This window comes from Lichenostomus cassidix, chromosome 25 (assembly GCF_008360975.1).
Source record: "Lichenostomus cassidix isolate B80296 chromosome 25, HeHo_3.0, whole genome shotgun sequence".
NCBI classification, from domain to species: Eukaryota; Metazoa; Chordata; class Aves; order Passeriformes; family Meliphagidae; genus Lichenostomus; species Lichenostomus cassidix.
Window position 1 is genome coordinate 288,062 of NC_139505.1, and position 27,562 is coordinate 315,623.

The 27,562-nt window shown below is 52.9% G+C and overlaps 1 protein-coding gene across 15 annotated transcripts; it reads left to right on the forward strand.

The window, feature by feature from the left end:
* The first annotated feature begins 1,086 nt into the window (after positions 1-1,086).
* Positions 1,087-20,101, forward strand: TPM3 (tropomyosin 3). Of its 15 annotated transcripts, none has more exons than XM_085082598.1 (12): positions 1,087-1,263; positions 1,615-1,740; positions 7,153-7,286; positions 8,118-8,235; positions 8,470-8,540; positions 9,327-9,402; positions 10,465-10,527; positions 10,678-10,747; positions 12,575-12,653; positions 14,479-14,542; positions 18,297-18,417; positions 18,958-20,101. In XM_085082598.1, exons 1-11 carry the CDS (start codon positions 1,150-1,152, stop codon positions 18,372-18,374), a joined length of 993 nt encoding a protein of 330 aa, XP_084938724.1. In that variant the 5' UTR covers positions 1,087-1,149; the 3' UTR covers positions 18,375-18,417; positions 18,958-20,101. The 15 variants fall into 15 exon arrangements, 14 of the variants coding, with proteins under 14 accessions (XP_084938724.1, XP_084938738.1, XP_084938731.1 ...); XM_085082612.1 differs by lacking the exon at positions 9,327-9,402 and adding an exon at positions 9,912-9,987; XR_014856530.1 differs by lacking the exons at positions 9,327-9,402; positions 14,479-14,542 and adding an exon at positions 9,912-9,987 and having other exon boundaries at positions 1,092-1,263.
* The last annotated feature ends 7,461 nt before the right edge of the window (positions 20,102-27,562 follow it).

Below are 27,562 nucleotides of genomic sequence, written 5' to 3' on the forward strand. Positions count from 1 at the left end.
CTACCCATCTCCATGGGACTTGAGAGGGGGAGCCCAGAGCCGTCCTGAGGGTTGGTGGAGGTTTGGGATGGCAGCGGGGTCAGCACTTGCCACCTGTCCCCCCGCTCACGCCAGGGATGATGACAATACAAAGGCACGTGGCCCCGTGCCCACCACTGCCTCCACTGCCCTGGCATGGGGGGTTATTTATGGAGGTGCAGCCATTGCTCAGGGCCCTTGGTGGGTGCCATTTCCCTGGTGCCCTGCCCAGGGTGCCAGGAGCTGCCATCAGCTCTCTGTCCCCTGGGTCCCTGGGCGCTGACCCCTTTAGCCCTCAACACTTGTCCCTGGGTGAGAGCAGTGGGTCTCTTTCATGGGAGACCCTAACCTGACTTACGGGGCTGGTGGGACCTCTGGGCTGGCACAAGGAGGCTGCAAATCCCCCAGCTGCGGAGGAAGTGCTACCACTTGCCCTGAGAATTCCTCCCTGCGCTTGGGGAATCTGCTCCTCCAGCTGCCAACAGCATCCTCCACCTCAACACCAAGCACTAGCATGGCTGGAGCTGGGCTCAGGGTTCAGTAGGCTCCCGGGGGGCTCTGCCCCTGGTGCTGGGCGCAGTTTCCCTTACTGCTCCCTGCAGAGCCAAACACTCTTGACCAAGCCCCTGCTCCCAAAATAGCACCAGGCTAATCTTGCCCTTTTCCACACTGCCCCCCGGGCAGGGCTAAATGTCAGCCCAGGGCCACCAAAACATCCTAAGCCTCCAATGGAAGGCAAATGGGGGGCTGGGGTAGACTTCGTGCCAGTGCTGCACGGACCCAGTTCAACATCCTGAGGAAGCACTTGTGGCACCATCCAGGGTGTCCTGTTGCATGGGGGGAGGGGGGAGCTGGGACAATGTAGGACCCCCTCTTGCAGACCTGCTGCTTTTTATAACGCCCCAGCTGTCCTTAGGAGCCCAAATAAGGCTGTGACCACCCGGACCCCCCGGGATGCACAATAGGTCCTGAGCACAGACTTTTTGGGAAGGTGAGGAGGCGGGTCAGCCCAAGAAAGGCAAAGCCTCTGCGCTGGGCAAAGCTGATAAACCGTCAGTGGGACACAGGCAACACAGCTGCCCTGCCCACCCATTGTCTGTCCTGCATCCCGCTGCCTGTGACCCACCAAGGATGGAGGCCATCAAGAAGAAGATGCAGATGCTGAAACTGGACAAGGAGAATGCCCTGGACCGGGCGGAGCAGGCGGAGGCTGAGCAGAAGCAGGCAGAGGAGCGGAGCAAGCAGGTAGGACAGGCAGCTGCAGCCCCCAGCTGAGGGGTGTTAGGGGGCAGCTTCTGCCCATGCTGGGTCATGCCTAGCCCAGACCCAACACAGACTCTGCCTGGGCTATGAGAGTGTGACAGCTGCCACCATCCCACAGTGCAAGGGCACCCTAGGGGCTGTCCAGGGCTCGGTCTCTGCCAGCTGGTGGGATTTGAGAAAGGGACAGACACTGTGGGGCAGAGCTCATCCCAAGGATGAGGCAGGAGGGATGCTGTGGGGCCGAGCTGAGCCTGGGATGGGGCAGGCAGGGCTCTCTTGGAGTGCAGGGGTCCAGAGTGGTGTCCACCTGTGATGACACCACTGTCCTTCCAGCTGGAGGATGAGCTCGCTGCCATGCAGAAGAAGCTAAAGGGGACAGAGGATGAACTGGATAAATACTCTGAGGCCCTGAAAGATGCCCAGGAGAAGCTGGAGCTGGCAGAGAAGAAGGCGGCAGATGTACGTATGGGGTGCAGGGTGGAACTGAGCATTGCCCTCCTCCCTTTGCCCTCCTGGTGGGACTGCAGCCCTTCCCTATGCCTTGGGGACACAGGAAGGTCCCTGTCCGACTCAGTGTCCTCCCGGTAAAGCTGTGTGGGTGTCTAGCAGCAGAGAGTGGCCCTGGGAAGGATGTATCCAGAGGGCAGAGCCGGGCAGCGAGCAACCCCTCAGGTGCAGGACATGGGGTCCACGTGTCCCCAGGAAGCTCTGAGTCACGACTGGGGGTGGAGGAGCCGAACTCCGGGAAGAAAGAGGAGGAGGGGGCCCTCGTCCCCCTGCGGGCGGAGGCGCATGGGCAGCGCGAGCATTGCACAGCCCGGCTATTGTTGTCTGCTGTTTCCAGGAAAACAATGGCGCGACCGGTGCAGGGTTTCAGCCACTGGCCGGTCTCCTGCCATCACGAGGCATGAGGCCCCGCTCATCACCTGCCAGGACCTGGCAGTCCTTGTGGGGCCGGCAATGTCTCAGGGTCCGGTGTCGGGGCGATGCAGCCCAGCTCTGACACAGAGGAGGCAGGAACCGTCCTCTCCCACTGTACCCGTGAGGAAGTGCTGAGCCCTGTCACAACACCTGGGCTGTTCTCACTGAGGGTCAGGGTGTCACTGGGAGCTCCGGAGCTCTGGGACGTTTGTCACCTTGCAGCTTTGCTTTGCAGGTCCCTGTTGCCACCCTTGCACTGGAATCAGCTTGTGTCGAGTGCACCATTGCAGAGCTTTGGGAGCCCTTTCCCTCTCTCACACCTTTCTTGCCTCCCTCTGCTCCTTGTTGGCATTTTCCTTGCTATCACCACTTTTGCTTTTGCATTTGCTTCCTCGTGGATCCCCCTCTGTGCACCTGCAGTCCCTTTTCCTGGCTGCCCCCCCCACGCAGGGTGGCCCCCAGTTTCCCCCTGGCTCTGGGAAGTGGAGGGATTTTCAACCCCGGAGCATTGGAAGGGCAGAGCTGCTTCCCAGGTGCTTGCTTCCAGCCCAACACAGCCCTTTTGATTCCCACCTCATCCCTGGAAATGTGCCATGCCATATGTGCCATCCCAGGCAAACACTCCTGCAACATCTACCACCTGCCTGGCTGCCGAGGGTTTCAGGCCGGCAGCCTGGAGCCATTTCTTTCTATCCACGTGCTTGAAGCACTGCCGAATAGGCTTCGTGGGGAATCAGAGCAGTATCAGGGTTCAGTGATGTGTTTATTGAGCTCTTTGGCTGCTCCATGACTCTTACGACACTGAGGAACACAGATCCCAGCTCTGAGGAATGCTGATCTCTGCAGCGTTATCTGCTCTGAGACAGGAAGCTTTTCACCTCTGCTCAGGCTGTTGCACCATTGGGATTTGGCACATAGAAGCAGAGTGGGAGCCTGGCAGCTACAGGTCTGTCCCTGCACGGAAGGAGGGAGCAGGAGCTGCTGCAGGGCTGTGGGGTCCTGGCTCCGGCAGGGTCTGGGGGTTCTCAGGGGCTGGCAGTGCCCGAGCCCCCGGCCAGGCAGCTCGCGATGGTGAGAGGCGTCCGGCCACGGAGTGGGGCGGGTGTGAGGGTGGTTGCGTGGGGCAGGCAGGACAGGGAAGCCCGTGTGGAGCCAAGCCAGGACCTCCGGGCCCTGAGAGGCTGTGCCTAGTCCCTGTGATATATGGGGCAGGTCCCGGTGTCCCCCCACCCGCGTGGGGCCGGTCCCGGTGCCCCCACGCCTATAAGGGGCGGGTCCCGGTGGACCCAGGTGCCCGTGGGGTAGACGCCGGTGTTCCCCCCTGGTCCGGTGCCCCCTTCCCAAGTGTTCCTATCCCACTGGAGCCCGTCCCGCTCTGTGTCCCCGTTCCCGCCAGGTGCCAGCGCTCCCGTTCCCGCTAAACCCGGTGCCGGTGCCCCCGCCACGCCCCGGGCACGGCAGCCGCTCCTCATCTCCCCGGCAACGCGCCCGAGGGCGCGGGGCGGAAGTGACGTAATTTCCGATCGGCCGTTCCGGGCGCGGTCCCGGTGTCTAGGGGTGGCGGGGCTGGAGCGGAGGGACCGAGCATGGCCGGGGCCACCACTATCGAGGCGGTGAAGCGCAAGATCCAAGTGCTGCAGCAGCAAGCGGACGATGCGGAGGAGCGGGCGGAGCGGCTGCAGCGGGAGGTGGAGGCCGAGCGCCGCAACCGCGAGCAGGTACCGCCGGGGCCGCCGCGCGGGGGCAGAGCCGGACGGGCCGCGCGCCCGGGTTCAGGGGTCGTTCCGAGCCGCGGGAGTGCTGGCGACATCCCGGCCCGGGCCGGGGTGTCCTTTGGGACCGGGGATCTCGTTCCGCGTCCGCGGCCCTCTCTGGGCGCCCGGGACCCGCCCGTGGTGCTTTTAGCAGACACCGGGGCCGGAAGGATCAGCCGGTCGTTGTTTCGCTGTTACGGATGTCCCGGGACTGACAGCGGCCGGGGGGGACCCGGCCATCTTGTGCGTCCCCGAGCCCGGAGCTGCGCGGGTAAGATGGAAGGAATGAGCGGGCTCCCTCGGGATGTGGCCAGCGCAGGAGCCCGCTGGAGCAGTCCCGAACTCCGCATCCTACCCGGATCCCGGCGAGCGGGGGTTTACGCTGCCCCTGAGACCGGCAGCCGCGGGGAAAGGCAGGGGCTGGGCTGGCATTGCCTGGAAGGAAGGAAGGAGCAACGATGGCAGAATCTGAGCTCGCTCGCGCTCACCGCTGGGCTGGGGACACCGGAAAGATTGGGGTCAGGGATGAAGTGATACGGGCAGGACCTCATGGTGGCCGTCTCCCTTGGGCCTGGGACACAGGCAGGATTGGCGGCATTTTGGGTACGGGGATGGGGTGACACGGGGCAGGTCCTGGCTCGAATCTAAGCGTGAGTCTCGTTGAATTTGCAGTGACTTTTGCTGCATTCAAAGCAATGCAAACTTCCCCCTCAGTGCCCGAGCCTGTGTCGGTGACAGCGCTGTGGCGCTGCTGGGGGATAGATCGGGCGCTGCTGCCCAGGTCCATAGCAGAAGCTCCTGCCACTCCCAGGCCTCAGCTGGGCTCTTTCTTTGCAGCCACATAAGGAATTCTCCTTGCAATAGCAGCATTGTTTCTCCCAGCTTCCTGAACCTCCTTCAGGGGAAAGAACCAGTGCTCCCAGTGTGGCACCCAGGGCTTGCCTGGTCCTGGGGAGTCATCTTGAATCTCTTGGGGAAGCAATGGTGAGTTCTGAAGACTTGGATGAGCTTCTTGGCTTGCAGGACTCCAGGTGCTCCCTGGTTCAGGGCTGCCTTCCTGAAGGAAACATGAAATAACAGGAATGTGCCACTTGTAGCAGGGGTACCTGGAAGAGTCGCCTGCAAGTGTCACCCTGTTCTCTGGGCAAGCCTGACAGCTTCATCTGTATCCAGGGAGGAGCAGCAGAACAGGAGGTGTAAGGGCTCTTCAGCAGGGGAGAGGCACTTCCTCAAAATTAAGGGTGGTTTTTGGGTTGGTTGAGCACTGCCTGCAGGAAGTCAAGGCTGAGTGATGCAGTTCACAGAGTCAGGAAGTGGAGGCCAACAGTACTGGGGTGTCTCCATCCCCTGGGAGAAGGAAAGAGGAGGTCCTCCACCTCAACAGCTGGTTGCCCCTTTAATAGGGAAAAGATGTGTGTCAAGCAGTCTCCTTCCCAGTTCTGTTTAAGGTATTGTTGTGTTCTTCTTCAGGCAGACAACTTCCCCTCTTGGTGGGGTGGGTGTTTGCTGTAGGCCCAAAGGGGTGTGGACTTCTCTGGTGAGGAGCTGCATGTACCCGCATGGGAGCTGTTCTGTGCTCTCCCAGCCTGGTCTTGGAATCTGCTGGGGGGTGCCCCAGTGCCAGCTGAGGGGAGAGCTTGGGCAGCCCTTCTGGGAATTGGACACTACTGGTGTTGGGCCCCATTGTAACACTGGTGCCTTTCATCACTCTGCTCCTTCCTCCTCGGGCACGGTGAGGAGCAGTGTGTCCATGCAGGCAGCTTGGTTATATGCAGCTGGGATATTTCACGTCTGTCTGGCACGTGCTTTTGCCTGGGTCTTTGCAGAAGATCACAATGCTGCCCTGGCACTCCTGCTTGCCTTTGTAAACCTGTTGGAGGGCAGGTTTCTGGGCTCCCCTGGGTGGCTGTGGTGGGGTGTCAATGTCTCTAAAGCATATGGGCTCTCCTGGGCTTTGGCTGGAGTAGATGTGGCTGTAAGCAGGGGCCTCATGAACGAGCAGACGATGCCCCCAGGGTCCCAAACAGATTGCAGCAAGTCTCTAGTTGGCTGTTTAGTGTTGGTCTGATCCAGAAGAGGAGTGCCACTAAAGGGATTTTCATCCTTGGCCTTGAGGTGCTTTGTTTTCAACAATACTGAAGGGCAGTTCCTGTCCTCTCTGTCTGCCCTGGCTGCATTCTGATTCAACGCTGGAGCAAGCCGTAGGGTGATGGCAGTGCTGTATTGCCTTACGGAGCACAAGCAAGTGGCTTTGCCACACGAGTGATGAACTGAGCGCAAAGCTGCATGGTCTGTGTTCTCCACCATCTCTTTTGCCAGCACAGCACCATGGGGGCTGGCTTGTACCGTATGGCCATTTTGAAGGCTGACCAGGACATGGATGGCAGTTGCTGGGGGATGGGATGGCCTCTGATCTGTACTGGTTGCTTAAAGCCTCAGTCACATTTGTGGTCACACTTCTGGCGAATGTCTGCAGGCTGTCAGCAGTTTCACCAGCTCCCAATGTGTATTACTGAACCAAGGTGGCTGTTGCTGGGGAACAGCCTCTTCAGTGTGTCTCAAGACTGGAGAAGGCCTTTGCTCCTTTTCTGGATTGTTAGTGAATCACTAGGAGGAAGGAAGCCTCAAGCACTGCAGGCTCTCTGCTGGGGCTGTGGGCACTGAAGCAACAAGCCCCCAGGTTGGGCAGCGCCTTTGGCCAGCCCAGTCTGCCAGCACCCAATACAGCTTGGCACATCCCTGAACCTGTTAATCCTTCTCATGCTGCTGGTGAGAGGGTTTGCCTCAAGCAATGCTCATGTCCAGATCACACGAGTAAACTGATTCTGTGCTAAGTGGCAGCTGTCACCATGCTCTGGCGTGGTGGATAAACAGGTCTATGATGGATGGCCTGGCAGGATCCCAGCAGTTGCAGAGGCACCCCTTGGTGTAAGTAATCTCCTTAGTGTTTATGGCTTAAACTGTCAGAGCAGCGCAGGCTAACAGCGAGAAGCCTGCAGGAGAGCTGCTGTGCAGACAAAGTATGCAGGAAGTATTGCAGAGCTAAATGTGCTGCATGTCTCTGGGAGAGTGGCTAAAGGACCCTGGGTTTGCTTTGGGCTCCCATGTGCTGCTGCTGACGTGATGGCAAAGCTCAGCTGCTCTACCTGAGCTGCTAAACCTGCACAGGCTGAGTACCGTCCTCTGCTCCCTCCAGGCTGAGGCAGAAGTGGCATCTTTGAATCGTCGTATCCAGCTGGTAGAGGAGGAGTTGGACCGAGCTCAGGAGCGCCTTGCCACGGCTCTGCAGAAGCTGGAAGAGGCAGAGAAGGCGGCAGATGAGAGTGAAAGGTGAGCAAGGCCTCCTGCTCGCACTGTCAAACACTGAGGGCCTGGTGCCATCAACTTTTTGGGCTTCCCAGAGTAGGGGAGGAGATTCCGCATCAAGGCTGGATGTGGGAGTTGTTGCCTACTTATGCAGAGCAGCTAAAACGATGCTGATGAGTGTTTTGGCACCTGAGGCTGCTCATGGCCTTGAGTATCCTGGAACCTGAGGCTGGGGAGTGAGGAAGCGCCATGTACCACCATGCATCCCTGCCTCCAAAGGAGGGGAAATAAATGGGTTCATTGCCTTGTGAAGATGGCTGCTGGTGAGGCAGCCTGTCTTCCATCTGCCTCTGCCAGCATCCTCTCTAACTGGCAGACGTCCCCTGACCTGGCCTGTGATTCAGAGGGGAGTGGTCCATTTCCAGCTGCCTGATGTGCTTCCTCATGCACACACTGTGAGCAGCCCAACCCAAGCTGGTGGCCTGCCATAGAGACAGACTTGGCTCTTCCCGCATTCCAGATGGGGAAGTGCTTGACTCGCCTGTGCCGAGTCCCTACGACAGCCAAGCATGTTATTCTCAGCAGCACTGCATTTCCCTTGGCCTGGGAGCCCAGTGAGCTGCTGGAGGAATGTTCCAAGGAACAGTTAATTCCAAGTGATTGAGGTTGCTGTATTCACATCAGCCCAGTGGCCTCAGCCTTCCTGTGCCACTTTCTGCATTCAGAGGAGTCATGGCTTATGAGGAAGCACTGTGCTTCCAGGGCAGTGCTGTTAATGCTCTGAAACTCATTGCACTGCTGGCTTGTCCAAGATTGTGTTAAACATCTCCCCTCCCTGTGCTTTCTATTGGGCAGAGGCATGAAAGTAATTGAAAACAGAGCTCTGAAGGATGAGGAGAAGATGGAACTGCAGGAGATCCAGCTCAAGGAAGCCAAGCACATCGCAGAGGAGGCAGACAGGAAGTATGAGGAGGTGAGACCCTTGGTTGCTGTGGTATGACTGACCTGAGCCAGAAGAGTTTACTCCTATTCCTGCTGACAGCAAACCTAGGGGCAGAGCCTGGCTCTCAGCAAAGCTACATCAGGGCTCTGTTTGGCCAAAAGCCTCTGCAGTGGCTCCTGCAGGCATTCATTCCCTTCACTGCTGTACACAGCCTGCAAGTGCAAAATCATTCTCCTTCCTCTTAATTCTGATTCTCCATTCCAGGTTGCTCGGAAACTGGTGATCATAGAAGGAGATTTGGAGCGTACTGAAGAGAGAGCTGAGCTTGCAGAGTCGTGAGTAGTCTGCTCGCATGTACCTGGCACGTTTGCATCTGCATGGGAACTAACACTGCATTGCTAACCTTGTTACACAAGGCCTGGAGCATAGGGTGGGTTTAGGTCCTCGAAGGAAAGGGATGAAAGCACTCGCCTCCTTGAAACAGGATTAGCTCCATTCAGGACATGCAGTCTGTGATACGATTTGCCTTGGGCAGAGATGCTCTGCCCCTTTGCACAGAGGCACTCCCTAGTCATAGAGGCTGGAGAGCCTTCCTGTCCTCAGCATTCACCAGCACTGCTTTGTGTGTGCAGTCACAAGATCATTCACATTGCTACAGAGCACAGTGCTTATCCTGAAGTGGCAGAGGCCTCCCAGGGGCTGAAGCAGCATATGGGGTGGCTGAGGGCAGAGCTGTGGCTGAGGCTGGTCTTTGGGCCTCTCCAAATATTTGGAGTCACCACTACCGGCTTCTGCACTGCTGAGCAGGAATCTGAGCTTCCTTTGCTCAGAGCAGAGACACAAATCCTGGTGTTTGGGCTTGTTTCATGTATCCAGATGCTTTAGCTGATCCTTGAGGAGCTGGTCAGGGCCTTTCCATGCTCTGGGCCTTGTCTAACACAGTTGGTGTGTATGCAGCAGCAGCAGCAGCACTGTGCTTCCTGCCCAGACATGCATGTTGTGACCATGACTTTTTTGTGTTTCCCCCCACCCCCTTTTTTGCTCTGTGGTGGTGTGGTTTTGGTGCTCCTTTTGACCTTGTCCCCACCTGGCTTGTGCCATTGTGTGACCGTCACTAACAGTCATTGCCGGGAGCTGCAGGAGCAGATCAGAGTGATGGACCAGAACTTGAAGTGTCTGTCTGTTGCCAAAGAAAAGGTACTAACCTTTCCCTTCTTGAGCCATTAAACCAGAGCTCATGTGGTCTCCTCGCTATGCTCCTCCCCTCAGCTTAACTGCGTCTCTCTCTCTCTCTCTCTCTCCTGGAACATTCTGTCTTCTCTGCCCATAAATATCCTTGTCTGAGTGGTGGTGGCTGTCCTTCTGTCTGTCAGAACAGCTTCCCTCCATACAAACAGCACCCTAAACATGAAACTTCTCCTTGGAGACTCCAGGTCTGGCAGAAACCTATGTCCACATCTCACTGCTCAGCTCCGTGCCCCATGCGTGTGCTGGCAGAATACTTCAAACATGAGCTTGGGGGCAAAAGGGGACCTTGCTTTCTGCACAAGTGCCTCAAAGCAGGGTCCTATCCAGTCTGATCTCAGACAATCTCCTAAAGAACATCCTGGTCTTCCCTGCATGTGGATTCACTTCTTGTCTCCTGTCTTTCCCTCCCACTTCTTCTTTTCCTTTCCCCCCCCCCCTTTCCTTACAAAATCCCACAGTAAATGTTCGGAGCTGGAGGAGGAGCTGAAGAATGTCACCAACAATCTCAAGTCTCTTGAGGCTCAGGCTGAGAAGGTAGGGCTGCCTGTCCCAGGGCCAGAAACATTGCTGTTGTGCTAGGAGGGTTTGTAAACAGCGGAGCACCCACTGGGATGGAAAAGGATTCAACTGCAGTCTTAAGTAAGCCAGGAGAGCTGTGCTTGCTCTGCTGGGAGGGCTAATGTATTTCATTGGAGGGCTGTGGAAGCTGGGGTGTGGGAAGCCAGGCTGCTCTTCCCTGCCTTGGGGCAAACTTAATCAGCCAGGATGTGTAAGCTGCTAAAATGTTAAGATGGGAATTTTTCTGCACCCAAGTTTGTGTTCCATGCATGATGTGGGACTTGCTGCCTGACCCAGTCCTGCTGGACACGGGTAAGGATGTGAACAACTCTCAGTTGGAAGGTTCTGTGTGCATGTGTGCTGCAGTGAGGAGTTTATGTCTCCCTCTGTAGCTGTGGGCTCTCTGGAGTGGCAGGTATCTGGGGCTGCTGACTGCTGACTCCTTTTCCACAGTACTCTCAAAAAGAGGATAAATATGAAGAAGAGATCAAGATTCTGACTGATAAACTCAAAGAGGTGAGTGACCATGTCAGGATGGCCCAGCTGGGTGAGCTGGCGTCAGCTTGACTGAGAAGATATGTGGAGGGAAGATATGTGTATACGTCCTCAGGCTGATGCCCTTTGCTGTAGAGCTGTTGCACTAACTGGCTTATTTCTGTCTGACAGGCAGAGACCCGTGCTGAATTTGCTGAACGCTCTGTAGCCAAGCTGGAGAAGACCATTGATGATCTGGAAGGTACATTCTGGGGATAGGAAACCAAGGAATATGTGTTGAGGAGTGAGAAGCTAAGGAAGGCTATCTGTCAGGTAGCTGGAGAGTGGAGAGGCTGCTGTGCTCTTCAGTACTTGGAGCATAACCCAACTTGGCCTCCAAGGTGAGGCTTGGCAAAAGTCCTGCCCTGTGTATCTACTCTGAAAACAGTTCCCTGGCTGTGCTGAGACAGGTCTCAAGCTCTTGATCCAGACTCCTTACCTTATCTAGATAGCTGGTATATTTTGGTAGTGGTGTCCTCAGGAATGTAACTAGATCCCTGTGCTTGCTCCAGTTTAATCCAATTAATTCAGGAGTGGCATAGGAAAGAAACACCTGAACTAGTAGGAAATGGTCACAATAACATCCTTGTGTGCAGTACATCATGCACATGCTGGCTACTGCAAACAGTGTCTTGCAAGGCAACCACAGGAGTCAGTGAGTCTTGAAACAGCCCCCATGAAGACTTAGACTCCCCAGGATGAGACCTGAATCAAGGTTAAATTGCCTGCAGTTCAATCCACAAGGTGGCCAGCCTGTGCCAAGGGTGGGTTCTTTTCCTCCTCCCATGCCTTCACACAGTTCTTCAGGAGCACACCTGAGGCCAGCCATCGCAGAACCTTGCCCCAAGCCACAGAAGGAGCAGGTTCCAGCTGCCTCTCTTAAATCTGGGACTCTGGCTAGGTTCTTCTGTGGATTGCTGTGGCTGGAGTGGTGGTGCTGGAAAACCAAAACCCTTATGGGCCTCCTACCTTGACCGCAAGTGTGCCGTTGTGGTCTTATAGTGCCAGGTCTTGGAGATAGAAAGCACCATCCTCCTACCTTGACTGCAGGTGTGCTCTTGTGATCTTTTAGTGCCAGGTCTTGGAGATAGAAAGCACCATCCTACTGTCTGGAGTCACTCTGGAGGTTTATTATCTAGAAATAGCAATGGTGTCAGCTGAGCTGTTCCAGAATTGCAGCCAAGCAGCACTCTGAGCCACCTCATGATCTAGGACAAGCTTTAATTTGGAACTGGAAAAACTCCTCCAAATCTCTGCATGCTCCCTTTGAAACCTGTTGATTGAGAGTTGGCTCTGGTCTCCAGCCATGCTGCTGAAGTGACCTAGTTTATGACAACTGACAAAGTTCCCTGGCCTCTGCAAGGCTGTTAACAGCATGCCCAGCTTTACTGTAGCCCAGGCAGCCAGAGCTGGAGCAGCCTGTGCCAGCTCTGCAGGACTCAGGGATGCATCAGCACAGTTCCAAGCCTGCCCCTCCCTGGAGGCAGAGAGCTGCCTGTCTGCTCCATTATCTGATGGAGAGCACTGGTGTGGCTGGTCCTCTCCCCCACCTCACTGTGTCCTGCAGGATGGGAATTTCCTCTGATGCCCAGCTGTGTTTCATGACTGACTTCTCCCAAGCCATTGAGACACTGGTGAGAACAGTTAGCAGTGCTCTCCTTAGGTGTTAGCAAGCTTCTCCCTAAATGAATGGAGTTGCCCTTCCTTGCTGCTCCTCCTGTCACTGGTTCCTGTTGACCCAGCTTGACAGCCTGTTCTTACAAGCTGATGTAGTTTGAGTGCTTGGCTCTGCTGCCTTTGGAGCTGGACGGTAATCCTGGAAGGCACATGTGGGTCAATCCATCCTCAGGCTGCTGGAACCCTCCTGTTCATTGTTGGGGATGAAGACGGAATTATGATGGCTCCACAGCTAACTTAATTTTCTTCTGTTCGTGAATCCCATCCTGCTGTTCCTGCCCCCAAGTGTTGGAAGAACTCCTTTGCCTTCCCTCATTGTTTCCCTTTTGTTCTCCTCCTAAACCTCTTCTAGATGAGCTCTATGCCCAGAAACTGAAGTACAAAGCAATTAGTGAGGAACTGGACCACGCCCTGAATGACATGACTTCCATGTAAATATGAGCTGGCTGGTGTTCGCCTCTTGCTTCAGCAGGCTGGACCGCCAGTGCTTGCTTGGTTTGCTGTGGTTTCCGTAGTTGGAGAATCGACGGTGCTGTACCGTCCAGGTTACTTCTACAGATCTGCCCAAGGTGCCCCAGCATGCCATCCTCTAACTCTAGGTCCTTGTGATCTGCATGTGTAACCAAGTGCTGTGCTGGCCTGAGAGGGTTCTGACTTAAATTTGAGTGCACTTCCCATTCCCACTGGGAAAGGCTTTCTCAGGAAATGTGGCTTTGTCATCTGCTGGAGTCACTGGGCCATGGTCTCAGGATTCCTTCTGGAAGAGGCTGTGGATAGTGCTCAGGTGGATTCCTTAGGAATTGCCACAACAAGGTTGAGATGGGCCAGATCATGAACTGATCTGTGGAAGTAGCTGAACTTGTGTGTTTCTGCAACTTTGCTCCTCAGCTTTGTGTTCAGATCTGCAGTGGGTGCTGCTAACAACTGCTCTGTCCGGTCCTTGCACTAACCGAGGAGAGACCAGGTCCTCACCCCACAGAGAAGAGCCTTAACACAAGTGTCCCAAAGTCCCCTAAGCAGAGTTTACTGTGCACAAATACTGAAGCTTCTTTTAAAATTAGTGTCTCCTTCTGTCTCACACAGATAAGTCTTGCGATTCCAAACTCCACTTTGGATTTGTCTCTCTGCTTGGTGGCTTATTCTGCATCTGCACCCTGCATTCGTGCTCTCGTCATCTCACTCTGAATTCCAGTACCTTTTTCCAGTTACTGTGCACAGGGCATTCCTGGGAACGGGTGCTGTAAAGACACTGAAGCTTGATAGCAGCAGCAGCAGCCCCCCAGTTCTGCTGCACTTGCTCCCAAACAAAGCTCCCTTTGTGTGATCTGCTGTGCCAGACACGGCCTGCTCTGAGGGGCTGCCTTTCCGTGTTGGGGGAGCTGGGAGGGTGTTGTTCTCATCTGCGTATCTTGTGTGGAGCCATAAAGCTCCTTCTGTATTTCTCTTGCCACTTGCTCAAGCATGATGTCACCTTTTTTAAGGAAAACAGTTCTTGTATAAATGGCTGGTGCTTTTGAGAAATGGGTTTCTAGTGACAACTCGCTGCTTTAGAATAACTGTTTCAGCATTGCCTTGAAACCGATGTCACCCTCGGTGGAATGCAGACCTCACTAGCACGCTGGATTTTTCTTTGGGGTGTGTTACTGGCTCCCAGATGTGATGGCAGCTCTGCAGACAGGGCCTGTGGGGTCAAACAGGAGGCTGGGGGTTGCAGCAGAAGGCCTTGGAGCTGTGCCTGACTGAAGACACTCCTCATTCCTGCCTGCTCTGGTGTGAGCACCAGCACCAGTTGCCAAATGCTAGCTTGCAGTGGGAGGTCATACACCTGATAGTTGCTAGTCAGGGCGTGGAAGCCAATAAATACTGTGTGAGCTCTGGCTGGTCTCCACTGGGGCAGAACTGGTTGGGTGCGAGGTGCTGCCTGTGTGTTGGGGAGAGGGACACATGGCATCTTGCTTCAGGAATGAGAAGGCACTGTAGCAGGGCTGTGAGCATCTGAGCCAGGGAATCTCTGTTTTGCAGAGCCCTCTCCTCCCCATGCAGGGGCTGCAGGATCATTCTGGGAGCGTGGCATGAAGCTTCCCACTGAGCACTGCCACTGGCAGTAGGCTGCAAATGCCTGGTGTGTGTCACCGCTGTGCTGTTGCTAGTTGATCTGGTATGATAAACACTGGTTAGCCTCTCAAAATGGTATGTGCTGCCTCATGGTGGTTGGTCAAATACCTTTTCCTTTCTGGATCGGTTCATCTGCCGCAGTGCCCGAAGAGCCCTTCGCGAGCAGAGTTCTGATGACATGGCATACTTCCCGTGGCTTTCTCAGGTTTGTGCCTTTCCATTCTCCACATGACAGCACTGGCAGTCAGGATAAACCAGGCACACTCACGTCCCCCAGCCTGTCCCACTTCATCTTTGGTGGCAGGTCTGGGTAAGGAAGGAGGGAGCATTCAAGGAATTTCAAAGCGTGGTCTGACTCTCCTGGGATGTGTGGCAGTAGTTGGGCCTTGTAAGCACAAAGCAAGAACCCAGAACTCCTAAGTAACCCAACTGCAGCTGGGGTTGAGCATCTGGATCCTGTGGGAGGGGCAGGGCTTCTGTTAATGTGGAGGCTTCCAGTGCAGTGTTCCACTGCTCTTAAGACAATGGGGATGCCATCATTGTCAGTATCTGAAGGGAGGGTGTCAGAGAATGGACCAGGTTCTGCTCGGTGGTACCCAGCAGTAGGACAGGCAACACATAGAAACTGATGCCCAGGAAGTTCCACCTGAACATGAGGAAAAATTTCTTTCCTGTGTTGGCAACTGAGCACTGAGCAGATTACCCAGAGAGGGTGTGGAGTCTTCGTTACTGGACATATTCCAGAATGAACTGGACTCAATCCTGTGCCATGTGCTCTGGGATGACCCTGCTTGAGCAGGGAGGTTGGACCAGATAACTCACAGTGGTCCCTTTCAACCTCACTCCTTCTGTGATAGCGGGTGGGAAATGGCAGCCTGCCCTTGGGAAGTGCCCCTCTCCACACTGGGAGGTCTGGTTGCATCTTGACTTGTGTTGTGGGGAGCTGGTGGCTCTGCTCTGCACAGTGGTGTTCCAAGTAATGTTATCTAAGGCTGGGCTGTGGCAGGCCCTTTCCCCACTCATCCAGATGGAATCCACTCTGGGTGGTGGATGGGTATGTGGGTGGGTGATGCAGTGTCTGCCCTGGGAGGTTTTGGAGGCATCTGGTCTGACTGGATTGCTGGGCTTGTGCGGGCTGGTTCCTGTGAGCTGTGCTGTGACTTGGGAGTGCTGCAAACATAGGTTAACTGACCAGGAGGGCCAGGTTCCGGGGCTCCCCATGTCCTGGGGCTCCCTGGGTGGCAGGGACAGTTGGTGAGGCTGCCTGGGGGCTGGGCAGAGAAGGGAGCAGGCCCAACACAGGGTAGCTGCTGCAGACCTGGGCGAGTGTTCTATGTGCAGAAGCTGTTCCTGAAGTCTGGGAAGCATCATGCTAAACACTCCAGTCTGCTAACTTGTGTGGGTGAATCATCAGGTCCCTGTCCACAAGCAGGAATGTTTGCTTGAAAGCTGTGAGTTGTTGCACTGAGTCCTACTGAGGAGTTCACTCTCGTCCTCTGCTGTTTTAAAGACCCAGGACCAGCCTGGATCACTTGGGGCTGGAGACTGGCATTGGGGCTGCTCAGAGCCAGCATGGAGTCAGAGTCCCTCACAGCAATAGTAGCTGTTGTGCAAGGCATGGGCCAGGATGGTGTGTACCCACAACCTCCCTCAACTTCCAGATTTTGGTAGGACAGAAATGGTTGGCAATTCTGGCTGTGCCTTTTTCCCTTGGTGACTTTAAAGAAGGGACAATCAATCAGCATTACTGCCTTTTCCTGCAGAGCAAGATGCAGTTAGAGCAGGTCCTGAAGACTGAGAGAAGCTGAGGGTGAAGCTGAAGTTGAGCTTCCCCTGTGTGCAGGTGTCATACTGGAGGGACTGAGCTGAGTCTGGGGAAGATGACATGCTTTGGCTGCTCCATGTAAACCACTCAGTTGTCTGGAATTTTACCCAGGTCTTGTTCAAGAGCAAAATAATCCGAGGTTGAAAGCAATGAGGAATGGTGTAGCTCCCCTTCAGAGGGTGCCTGACATTCCTGGGACCTCGTAGTACAAGGATTAGAGGAGGAGCACAAGGCTATGTTCTAGGCTCACTCCTCCAGCAGAGGCAGCACACTATATGTCACTGCAGGTGGTGCTGGTCAGTTCTGCTAGGCTGGAAGATGATGTGTAAGGATTTTTCACTGCCTGGAATTCCTCTAAATGCAGGAATTGGAGCTCTCAGGCTGGGAGGACTCTGCCTGTGCATATGAGCAGAGGGCAGAGAGCCTCTGTAGTGGCTGGTTGTGGCTGACAGGCTGTGTGGCAGGACATTGGCCACCCAGCCCAGAGAGCTGACAGATCCTGGAAAGGGACCAACCTAGTTCTCCCTTTCCATGGAGCTGCTGATGAGCATGAGTGCTTGGCATGAGCCTCAAGGATGTGTGTGGGTGCTGGACCCTTGTGGGGCTGTAAGAACAGGGACTGGAGAGGCCATGGCTGCAGAGACAGTGGCAGCTTGTGCCCTGCTCATGTAGTTGTTCTTGGGCAGATGGAGAGGAAGACCCTGTGCTCCAAAAGTCCCTCTGTCCTGTACCAGAAGCAGTTGCTGCCTTCAGTCCTGTCTAGGTTGTTAATGTGGCACCAGGCATGTTCTCAGAGGAGAGTTCTACAGACCAGGGATGAGATGTTGTAATTTTTGGTTCTTCTGGTGTGTCTATCCTGCTGTTCAAACCCTGTCAGTCCCACTGCAATGCGATGTGGCTCCTTCTGGAAGCTACTTCTACTACAGCTGTGGCAGGACTTGTTTCTGCCATGTGCTCCACAAGCTTAAAGCACATCCCAGGTCTCTGTCCTTGCTGGTGTCCAGCCCAGCCCACCTGCAGGCTCCTCTTCTAGTGTCTCGTCTTCCTTTCTTTGCTTTTGCACATCTTTGGCAGCACTTTCACTTCTGCCCACACTTGGTTTCCTTTTTGATCTTCCTGAGCTGAAGCACAAGTTAGAGAAAGACAAACCTTTGAGAATAGCCCAGACTGTCCTCAGAAGCACATGCTATGGAGACAGCTTTTTTAATGTGCTCATCTTGGTGCTCTACTAACCTTCCCTTTCTCTCTTTTTCTCTCTTCCTCTTGTTTCTCTTATCCTGTCGCTGCTGCAGAGCGCCTGTACAGCCAGCTTGAGAAAAATCGCCTCCTCTCTAATGAGTTGAAGTTAACGCTGCATGATCTGTGTGACTGAGAAGGGGCCCACTAATCTTATTAAACAAGCTTATTGCGACCACCAGTGCTGTGGACCACAGTGAAATCTGATCGTTAAGACTGGCAGACTTGCGAATTTTATGCAATTGCTGCTTTTTAGTGAGGCACTTTGATTTATCCTGTAATTCATTTAAGCATTTTTTTAATATATAAAGGTAACCTCTATTCTTGGTGAAGTCACCCCCAGACTTGGCTGTTTTTTGAGCAGTCTTGTTTGCTTGTCCAGGGGGTCCTGCCTGGCTCCTACAAGGAACCAGAATGGCTGCATCCCCCCAAATGAGGGGTGGGGTGAAGTTAGGCTTATGTCTGCTTGAAGCTGCCTGTCAAGTGCTACGACTTAATTTACTATTAGCTAAATGACTGTAGGATTTCCTGGTGCATGGAATGATGGCTTCTACCAATAAATGACTGACCTTATGGTCTGTGAGACACTGCACACCTGTAGTAGTACATTTCTATCTAGGGGAGTCCTAAAAAGATTTGGGGGCAGCAGTAATTTCTCAGGCCTGACCCCAGTGCAGCTGCAGAGCCCTGGAATGGGTTGGGAAAGTTCACAGACATCTTGACAGCAAGTGCCAAAACGCACGGCCTGAAGCTGTGTCGTGGGTGCCTGCAGGGAGTGTTTAAATGCTGCCATTGCTCATGCTCGAGGAAGGCTGTTCTCTGTGCACAGTTTCTGGCCCTGGGGAGGTTGGGAGTGGCTTTGGGAATCTGCCTTTACCTAAAGGACATTTTTCTACAGCCTGTCTGTCCAGCGTCCCAGCGTGTGGATGTCTCCAGTGATATGGGTGGGCTCACCTTTGGAGTAAAGCGTACTTAAAACACTAGCTGCTGATCTGCTCTCCTCCTGGCTTAAGGAACATGTGAGAATTGACTGCACAGCTGCCTGTAGTGTTGGGCAGGATGCAGCTCCCTCACTCCTCGCTCTCTTCCTGTCACTGCCCCAGCCCCTGCCCCGCTGCCCTCCAGGCTGGCAGTCTTGCTCCCTGCTGCTGGGTTTGGCATCCCCACCCTGTGCTGAAGGGAAGGGGGGCACAACCAGCTGTAGTTTCACAGGGTTGTTTCCAAGTGTGTGTTGCTGGGCCACGTGTGTCAGCTGTGGAGGTGTGGAAGCCCTGGGAAGGGATGGCTGCAGTCAGAGACACCTGCATGTGAAACACTGCCTAGAGCTCTGGCTTAAGGTGCACTGTGGCCATGGTGACCAGGAGCACCGGCAGTGGGAGAGATGAGGGCTACACACAAGCCAGGTAACCTCAGAGCTTCCAGCTGCACCCAGCCGGGCACGCCGGTCCGAGGATCACTGTGGCAGTGTGCGGGGAAGGGGCTGGCACAAGCTTTCTTTGGCAAAAGACTCTCAGTTGTTTGATGCTGCATTTTAACTCTCAATTCTTGCTTCCTGCCAGATAAACTGAAATCTACCAAAGAGGAGCATCTCTGCACGCAAAGAATGCTGGACCAGACCCTGCTAGACCTGAATGAGATGTAATGGATCCCTGCCACCACCTCCACCGCACAATGCTGGCCCAGCTGCTGCTGCCCTCTAACCCTGGGGACCAGAGTTTACTTTCTGTTGCCAACTTAACCAAACACAAATCTCCTTTGCTCCAGGGTTAAAGGCCACCAGGTTGGGCAGAGCTTCAAACAGCATCATTAAGGGAAATAAGCAATGCAATAATGTTTGGAGAGCATGTTTGAGATGTACACATTTTGTAACTACCTTTTTTTGTAGCAACCATTATAAACATTCCAGATAATGTGTGAGGCTGGTGAGCTGCACTTCAAAGCTCTTGGCTTTAGAATTTGGTATTAACCTTCTTTAATCAGCCCTGGGCCACCCTGCTTTAGCAGGGCAGGAAACGGATGTGATGGTTCTGGCTGCGAGTCAGAGTAGCCCGGCTAGGGATGAAAGCCTGTTGGGAAAACTTCCTTTCCAAGAGCTGTTTGCCAAAAGCACAGTTCAGTTTTTCAGCTTTAAGGTAACTCTGTGCTGGGGAAGAACAACTTGGGTGAAAGGTGCCTTTTTTGGTTTATTTTTTTTTTAAGCCAAGCCAGTCATCTGAACAGTTGAACCTTCACAGGGTTTGTGTCCCTCCCCCCTCCTCCACCTGGTGGGCTTAGAGAAGCCACTGCCCCTGTAACCCATTGCTACCCTGGGGCTGACTTTGCCTTCACTAAGTGCTGATGCACCAAGCTTCATTGCTCATCACTGGGTTACACTTAACAGCTTAAGTACAACAGCCTTGTGTTCTTGGAGAAGTGTTTTTGCCTACCTGGAAGGAGGGAGCTGAACCTTCTCTCCTGGCCAGAACTGCTCTTACTGTCTTAATTGGGTACAAGCCATCTCGCTGTGCATTGCTGATGTGTTGTGGTTGTGAGGCATGAGTGTGACAATGTTGCACTTGCAGTGTGTAGCTTGTGGTTTGAGCATGCTGCTTGGTTGTAGCAGTTTTTGGGGCCAATCTGGAGACAAAAACCCTATCCAGTGTTTTGATACTAAATTGAAAAATTGTGTTACTGTCTTTTGAAATAAAAACTGATCCCTCCACACTGCTGCTGGCTACAGAGCTTTACTATGGGGCTTGTGGGGGATGAGGGTGGGGATGAAGACTGGGGTATTTGTCCATCTCTTGGGAGTGAGACCAGGTAAGTAGCACTTCACAGGGCTGGAGTGCAAAAGCAGGACTGTGGTGATGAGTTCCTCAGTCAGTTTGGAGATGGCACTGAGTTGGGTGGAAGTGTTGGTCTGCTGGAGGGCAGGAAGGCTCTGCAGAGGGATCTGTACAGGCTGGTTCCATTGGTCAAGGCCAGTGGTGTGATGATCAACAAGGCCAAGTGCCAGGTACTGTCTTTGGGTCACCAGAACCCCCTGCAGTGCTACAGGCTTAGGGAAAAGTGGCTGGAGAGCGGGAAAACAAAGCACCTGGGGGCACTGGTTGACAGCAGCTGAACATAAGCCAGTGTGTGCCTAGGTGGGCAAGAGGCTAAGGGCACTTGGCCTGTACCAGCCATGGTGTGGCAGTGGGACCAGGGCAGTGACCATTCCCTGTGTTGGTACTGCTGAGGGACCTCAAACCCTGGAGTCAGCTTTGGGCCCCTCATGCCAGGAGACACATTGAGGGGCTGGAGTGTGTCCAGAGAAGGGAACGGAGCTGGTAAATGGGCTGGAGCACCAGGAATGGCTGAAGGAGTTTGGCAGGTCTCAGCCTGGAGAAAAGGAGTCTCAGAGGGACATTCGCACTCACCACACCTCCCTGACAGCGGGTGTAGCCAGTGGGGGGTCAGGCTCTGCTCCCAGGGAACATGGAAAAAACAAGAGGAAATGGCCTCAGGTTATGCCAGGGGAGGTTTAGACTGAATATTAGAGCAAATTTCTTCACAGGAGGGGTTGTCCAACCCTGGCACAGGCTGCCCCATCCAGCCCGGCCTTGAACTCTTCCAGGGATGGGGCAGCCACAGCTTCTCTGGGCAACCTGTACCAGGGCCTCACCACCCTCACAGAGAAAAATTTCTTCCCAATATCCTGTCTAACCCTGCCCTCTAACTGTCAGTGGGAAGCCATTCCCCTTTGTCCTGTCAGTCCAGGCCCTTGTCCAAAGTACCTCTCCAGTTCTCTTGGAACCCCTTTAGGTACTGGAAAGCTGCATTTTCCTGAGCTGGGGAAGGTTTGGAGAGCAGAAGGAACCACCTTGAAAAAAACTTAAATCCTGAGCTCAGGGTCTTCCTGTGGGGGAATGGGCAAGGCTGTGCCACCAGGCAGGAAGCTCTGACCTGGCTTAGCAGCCTGGTAGTCCGAGACGCTGCTGTAAATCTGACAGGAAGTGGGGCTGAGGGGTTGTCCTGCCTGTGCTGGGCAGTGGGACACAGGGTTGTGCAGTTGGAGCAGGAGGGCTGCTTTCTGAGCTCTTACTGTTGACCGGTGTAAACACCAAAACCTGGAGTAGAGGAGCCATCAGCTGAGGGACAGCTGCTTTTACGGAATTAGAACTTGCCTTTAGACATTATGACTTTGAACATTGCCACCATGTTACACCCACACCACACCTGAGGGTCTCGCATTCCTCCAGCAGCCCAGCAGCGAGGATGGGCAGTGTATGAGCTGTGTGTCTGTCACAGCACACTCGTCTCTTTGCTCATCCGAATCCCCTTTGACACAGAGTTCCAGCTGGATCTGATCTCCCAATGTGTCTCTATCCTCTTTCCCAGGTATGACCAAATCTGATCTGTAGTAAAAGAGACTGTAAAGGCAAAGAGGACATTTTGGAGCCTGATTCAAAGTTTCTCTGAATGCTTCAACTTCCCTGAGCAGTTAGTTGGGTGCTCTGAGGACATCAATATTCTCTTCTGATAAAAAGAGAATATTGTTCTCCTGTACAACAACAAGGATGTTCGTGTGTGAGCCCCATTTGCTCTTCCTAATTGCACTGTGTTGTAGAGGCTGGATTTTTAGGTAAAGTAAATAAATTATAAGCTCAATTATAAATCCCTTGTTTCCTTTTTCTTCAGGAATATACTGTTCCTTTGTAACTGCATCCATCCCATTGGCAGTGGGCAGCTCAGTCTTAAGGGAGAAGCAGCCTGAATCTTTTCAAATGCGGAGATTTGAAGACTGAAGTTGGCATTTCTCCACTTGATGGGCTTCTCTCTAAATCAAGCTAGTTAAATCAACTGCAGATTAACAAGAGAAGTGGACCCCAGAGCTTGGAAAGCCTATGTCAGGATTGCCTTTGCCCCACTTCTCTGCTGCCTGCTCATTTTTCTCTCGTGCAGTGTTTGGATTCAGGAATTAGTCGTCAAATGATTTGGATACTTAGAGGATGAAGAATGAGAATGCTTCTGCTTCAGTCCCTGATTCCTGCCCAGAAGAGTTTCACAGTGACCATGGCTGCCACTGTCCTGTGCCTGTCCTCCGTTCCTCACTGAAATCTGGGCTCTGGCAGCAGGAAGAAGTGTCTGTTAGACAAATCAGCATTGCTGCCACTCTCATTGCTCTGGGACAAAGCCTAATGCAAACTTCAGGTTTCCAAGACAATTTAGGAGTGTTTCTTTTATTAATCCCAAGACTAATAACTTTCAAACATAGAGTTGCATTTCTTAGTGAAAACAACATGTTACCAAGTTGCTGTTGATAGCTCTTGGGAGCAAACCTTGTGTTTTATTTCAGGTTTCATCATCTGTGCAGGAGCAGGACACTGGAAGTGAAGCTGTATGTAGTGGCTGTGGAAGTTTATGACACCAAAATGTATTTATCTGATGTGAATGTGTGTTTACTTAACAACGAGCAGCTGCCAAATGGAGTGCTATGGGTAATTGTGCTACAGATTTTAGCACTAATAAGGAAATAAGAGAGTGGGAAGGGACTTTTAACCCTTGCTGTGATGTTATCTCAGTTTCTCCCTCACATATTTTGCCATATATTCACAAAAAATCCTCTGTATGACAAACCACTACAGAAATGCAAAATTCTGGGAGTTTTTTTAGAAAGCTGGGGTGGTGGATTTTTTTGTTTGTTTGTTTTGGGGTTTTTTGGTTTTTTTTTTTTTTTTTAACTGGGTTTTCCTTGGAAGGGAACAAACTTTCCACTGATTCCTGTCAATTCACAGAAAGTGAGTGTCTTGGTTTGAAAAGACAGGTGTCTGCTAAGAGAGGTTGAAGCCTCCGTTAGGACAGAGAATGTGATTTCCCCTCCCTCTGAATTATTTTAATTTTGAAATCAAGGGCTTTCAGGCAAAGGTATGGGAAAAAGGAATAACAGTTCTTTACTAGTACCTATTAACAAGCAATAACAATTATAGCAACCACAAAGAGAACCAGAAACCAATAGCAGATGACTTTTGAGCTGCTGAGCCTTTTCCCACGTGGTGTAATCACGGTTGCAAGCAGCAGGGGCGCTGTTGAGCTCCCGGCCGGGCAGGGCAGGTGCGATGACTCCCGAGCGGCTGCAGGTGGCGCTGTGGCGCAGGGTCAGGTCAGCCTCATGCAGCTGGTAATGGCGGGGGGCTGAGAAGCAGGCAGGCAGGCAGGCAGGCAGCTTGGAGTGGCGAGCGGAGCGGCAGGGGGCTGGGGCTGGCTCTCCCTGGCTAGCCAGCGAGGTAGCAAGGATTTCTGCAGTCACGGCAGACGCCGCAGTCCCGTGCAGCAAAGCGGGGCGGGCGGCAGGGACAGCCGTACTCCCTGGCTGCTGCTGCGAGAAACGCAGCTGGAAAAACGTGCACTCTCAGTGGGAAAGAGGTTGAATCAAAGCTCACCCAGCCAGGAGGATAAAACAGAGCGCAGTTGGATCTCCTGCGGTCGCAGCCAGAAGCAAAGAGCAGTTTCTTCTCCCGGTGTCCGAGGAGGAGAGTGCCAGTTCCAACAGCCGGCTGCCTCCTTCCCCTGCCCCACCCAGCACACCCTTTTGTCTCTTACAAAAGACTTGATGACTCTAATCACCCAGACATTTGTTGCTTAGTAACAGGGATGGAAAAAAAATTCCAATGCTCCCCAACCTCCGACAGTGAGAAAAACTCACCGTTGTAAAACAGAACTGTTTTCTGTTCTGCAGGTAAGAGGCAAAGGTGGCAGTAATTTTCTTCAGATTTTTTTTCTCTAGTCCTTCAGGTCATATAATAACACTCTTGTTCACACCTATGTGGAAGAAACTGCTCTATATTTCAGGTTATGCCATATTCCATAAAGTTCAAAGATTCACAGACCACTGTGGGCTGGGAGAGACCTTAAAGATCAACCCATTCCACCCCCTGCCATGGGCAGGGACACCTTCCAATAGAACAGGTTGTTCCAAACCCCTGAACACTTCCAGGGATGGGGCAGCCACAGCTTCTCTGGGTAACTTGTGCCAGGGTCTCACCACCCTAACGGGGAAAAATTTCCCAATATCTTATCTAACCCTGCCCTCTGGCAGAGGGAAGCCATTCCCCCTTGTCCTGTCAAGCCAGGCCCTTGTCCAAGGTCCCTCTCCAGCTCCCTTGGAGCCCCTTTCAGCACTGGAAGGGCCTTTGAGGTCTCCCCAGAGGTTTCTTTTCTCCAGGTGAACACCCCCAGCTCTTCCAGCCTGTCTCCAGAGCAGAAGGGCTCCAGCCTTCAGAGCATCTCCACGGCATCCTCTGGACTTTCTCCAACAGCTCCTCGTCCTTCCTGTGCTGGGGGCCCCAGAGCTGGAGGCAGCTCTGCAGGGGGAGTCTCACCAGAGCAGATGGGCAGAATCCCAACCTTCACATGATGTCCATGCTGCTGGGGATGAGCCCAGGACAGTGCTGGCATTTTGGGCTGCCAGTGTACAATCTTTGTAAGGTTTCCATAGCAAATTCCTTCTGCAGTTCCTGTAGCTGTGAGCTGGGTCCAAGAGGTCTCAGAAATGTTAGAAACCAGACACTTGGATAGAAAGGCCAAGAAAAATGGAATTACAGCGGGAACTCTTGAACTTTGCTTTGACATTGGAGCAGTGGCAACTCTCACATGCACCACATGCAGCATGACGTCTCCTTACCTGACCAGCTGCAGGTCACTGGCACACTCACTGTGTGCCAAATAGTGTTCTTGAAAATGATTTCCAGACAAAGTTTTCAAGTTGTGTCCTGGGACCACTCCCCAGCAGTGAATTAGATGCAGTTTTTGAAGCTGATGAAGCTGTTGAGCAAGTTATTCTGTGCCAACTGGTCTGAGTACCTGGCAGTGTAAATTAAATGTGTTCAGAACTGTGAATGTAGTCACAGACTCCTGTCTCTAATTTTATACAAAGTAAGACATTATGGAGGCAATGTGACATGTCAGACTGACACTTTGATTACCTAAATAAAGCAACAGTCATTCAATAAATGTTTTTTTATGCTTAGGTTTTTTAAGTTCTAAGCAATTGATAGAAATCTCTACTGTATTTCAGGCCTATTCAGGTTCATATCAAGTGCCTAATTCTGTTGAGGGAGTCCACATTTCAGCTGGGGTAGAGTTAATTTTGCCTAGCTCTGTTACCTGTCATTGGCTAACATTTCAAAGCATGAGATTTCTCCCTTTGGTGGTAAACTGCTTTGCTGGAAAATTGCTTCCTTTTCCCCTGGCTTTAGGATGGCTCTGCAGCTCACCTCCCTGTGCCAGGCAGCTGGGAACAGGACATGAAGATTTACCTCCCCATCACTCTGTCACTTTTTGTCCTTGCATTTCCACACCATCCCATGGAAGTCTTGTATTGATATAAACTTCAGGCACAGTAGACTGTGGAGGGCTTCTTGGTGTAAAAGCCTCTTCTAGAAGGGAAGTTAGTTAAAACTGTTGAGCCAATTGAGGCACGACGAGGACCCTGAGCACTGATTGAGTCAAACTACTCTTGTTTTCCTTCTTTAGTCTTGCAACTATTCCCCTTCCACACTCCTCCCTCCAGCAAACCTGATTTTTTTGTGATAAAGCCACTCACTCTTTTCCTTTTTCCAGAGATGCCATGCTCCTGTCCTCAAGTGTTCTTCCCTGCACCTTGTGCTTTTCCTCCCTCTTCCTCTCTCATGTCTTTTGGTTCCATTGTTCTCTGGTCCTAGCCCTGTACCTGTATTCCCAGATTGTTTACTGTCACTCGGTTGTGCAGCAGTCAAGTTCACTGGATTCTTGATCTCTTGACAGCAGTGTGTAAGATCAGCCAAGACAGATGCACTTTCCCCCTATTCTTTCCCAGACTTTGGTCTTTGATCACCTGGGGTAAATGGTCTCCCTGTTTCTGGGCTGGGAAAACAGAGTTTATTTGGTTTTCCTTAGACTGTAAGACAAGCCTGAATGTAGTTCATTTGACTTCTGATGGTCCATTGCACAACATTACACAAGTTTGTAAAGTACTTTGAGGTGTTCAACTGTCAGAGTCCCAGAAGTGCAGCTGCCAGAGTTGCTTGGGGTTTTCTTTGTTATTCTTGGGGGTAAGGATGAAACACATACCAGGCAGGCCAGCCATGCCAACATCACCCACAGACACATGGCCTGGCTTCCCAGACACCACTGTGCATATATGGCACACACATTGCCTGAGCCATGTCCCCCTTGCCAAGACTCCTCCACAGCCTCTCTCAGGGCCAGCAGAGAGTCACCAGTGACCTCCACCTCCACCCCTCTGTTCCACCCACTCTCTCCTCATGGCTGTTGCTGCCCTGTTGCGGTGTGAGGCAATTGGGTCCCCACACCCCAGACTGAAGTCCACCCTTTCACCCCAGGAGACTCCCTCACACACTGACAGAATTCCCCAGGCCAGCCCCACCTCAATCATGACAATCCAGGCCTGTAAAGAGGCACCTGAGAAAGGAGTGGTCAAATAGGTAACTCAACCACTAAGAGACAGAATATGTGAATTCTAAAACCTAGAAAAACATGATTCCCTTAATCTTATCAAGATAAGAGGGACAAGAATACTTTGAAAGCCAGCACAGAAACCACTGAATCATCTCATGAAGGACTGCGCATGTTCCAGAGAGAAAGGTGAAAAGTGCATTGTGATGAAGACTACTAGGACCTTCATCCTGGAGGGGTCTTTGGGGGTCTCCAAAGACCACTGAGACATACAGAGCATGCATGGTGCACATGCTAATGATATTAATGACTTCCAGGAAACTATTTGTATAACCACTCCTATTCTGGGGAATGTGATAAATATTCACGAATTTTACCTATAACACTGTGTCTTTGGAGGTACCGAGGTGTATGTGTGTTTGGAGGAGAGAATTGTCCCCCCCACACCCGGTGCACCGAATAAAGCAAATACCCCCTTCTCTGACTTTGTCTCTGAAGTGTCTCCAGGCTCGTTTGGAGTGAATCACACCATTTATTGGAGCACAGAGGGTGCCCCCCCATAATGGCTGTGGAGCTGGGGAGGCCCCACGGCCACCCAGGGCCCTGGGCAGGGGCTGCAGTGGTTCCACCCCCACCCAGCCAAATAAAAATGATAAAACCAGACTTTGGTCCTGGAAATACTGGCAGGGGAGGGAACTGGTTGGTCCATGGGGCGAAATAAGGCAGTTGGAGAGGGTCCCTGGCAGGCAG